At 40.8% G+C, this 1521-nt stretch overlaps 1 protein-coding gene across 1 annotated transcript; it reads left to right on the top strand.

Annotated features, from left to right (window-relative positions):
- Positions 1-789: 789 nt before the first annotated feature.
- Positions 790-1149, top strand: HELRODRAFT_184713 (hypothetical protein; the record flags this gene model as incomplete). The annotated part of the gene is made up of 1 exon (XM_009019521.1): positions 790-1149. One exon carries the CDS (start codon positions 790-792, stop codon positions 1147-1149), a length of 360 nt encoding a protein of 119 aa, XP_009017769.1.
- Between the last annotated feature and the right edge of the window lie 372 nt (positions 1150-1521).

Raw genomic sequence — 1521 nt, 5'->3', positions numbered from 1 at the left:
GCTTCAACGTGAAGTTAATTTTATTCCATGAGTCAGCTTCTGGTGGTACTGTAGTGGCCTGCATTAAAATGTGGTCACAGCCAAAATCAATCATCTGATCGTCACAAAGTATATCTACACTTTGAAAAGGTACAAATATTGGTCCAAAACTTAGAAAAACAACAAAAACAGCAACAATAATGATAATAATAATGTAATTTGTGAAGCGCTAATGAAAGCGATTAAGACAAATTTGGGCGGGCCCTGGTTGGGATCTATCCTAGCAAGGAGGAGAATCATCTGGAGCAGGGATGCTGACAGACACTGCTTCATAGACAAAATCCATGTGAGAGGGAGGGTTGGTATCCATTTGCATCGCCTTTTCGATATTTTGTAAAAGAACCAGGCGAGGCTGGTTGCCGACGTAAACGCGGAAACCTTTGCAACAAAACTGAATCATTCTTTCAATCAGCCCTATCTAGCCACCTACCTAACCAACTATCTAACCAACTGCAACCAACTTAAAAAAAATATACCGCAATATCCTCAACAAAGTCTCTAAAAAATGCATTTCTGTTGTCTGACATAAAGAATGTCCCGTGCCTTCCCAAACATCACAAACAAACCATTAACAAAAGAGACACCCTTTGCCAACATGACTCTTAGTCAACCCTGGTACAAACAACCTTCACCACACAAATCATTACAAAAATAGCAACCTATAAAAAAAAGTGGCACCAATTCGTTAAACAACTTAGCCAACATAAAAGCTCCAAGTTCTGGAAACTCATCCGTAAAACTAGACAACAAATGTCCCACTATCCCCAATTGCCCAATAATCCTCAACAACAAGCGAATCACTTCCAACAATCAAATCGTCATACATTTAGGACAATGAAATCTCATCCAATAACCAACACTCCAACTTTTACAGCTCACGACATAAAACCCGCCATCAAAAAATCCACAAATTCAAAAGGTATTGGTCCTGACAACACTTCCAACCCCAAACACATGTTCACTTTGGTCTTACATTCATTGCCCTCCTCTTTAATCGTTCAATCCAGCATTGCAACATTCCTGCCATTTGGAAGAGATCCACTCAGACCTGTAAAAACACCACTCTGTCTTATTCCCACCTCCAAATTTTTCTACTCTACCCTATTGTAAAACTTCTTAAATGTCTTCTCCTTCCAACAATCGCCTCTCACCTTCCCCCAGCTGACCACCAACATGGCTTCCGCCCGAAACACTCCACCAATACATCCTTACTCTAGCTCTCTACAAACATTGCCTATAGACTCAACCAAAAATGCCGACCCACCGTACCATTGCCATCGCACTCGACCTCACGACCTCACCAAAGCATATGACTCAGTTAACAAAACAACAACAACAAACACTCAACACTTTCAGCTTATCCCGACTAAACACCATCATATCATCACTTCCTCACAATGACACGAACAGACTTGCACTTCGCCATATCCCCAATACCACAGTCTTCAATACTATCAACTCTTTTAAACCAAACCAATTACT

Source organism: Helobdella robusta (genome assembly GCF_000326865.2).
Source record: "Helobdella robusta unplaced genomic scaffold HELROscaffold_2449, whole genome shotgun sequence".
In the NCBI taxonomy this organism is placed as follows: Eukaryota; Metazoa; Annelida; class Clitellata; order Rhynchobdellida; family Glossiphoniidae; genus Helobdella; species Helobdella robusta.
The sequence above is the reverse complement of the archived record's forward strand: the minus strand, read 5'-3'. Positions and strand labels throughout refer to the sequence as shown.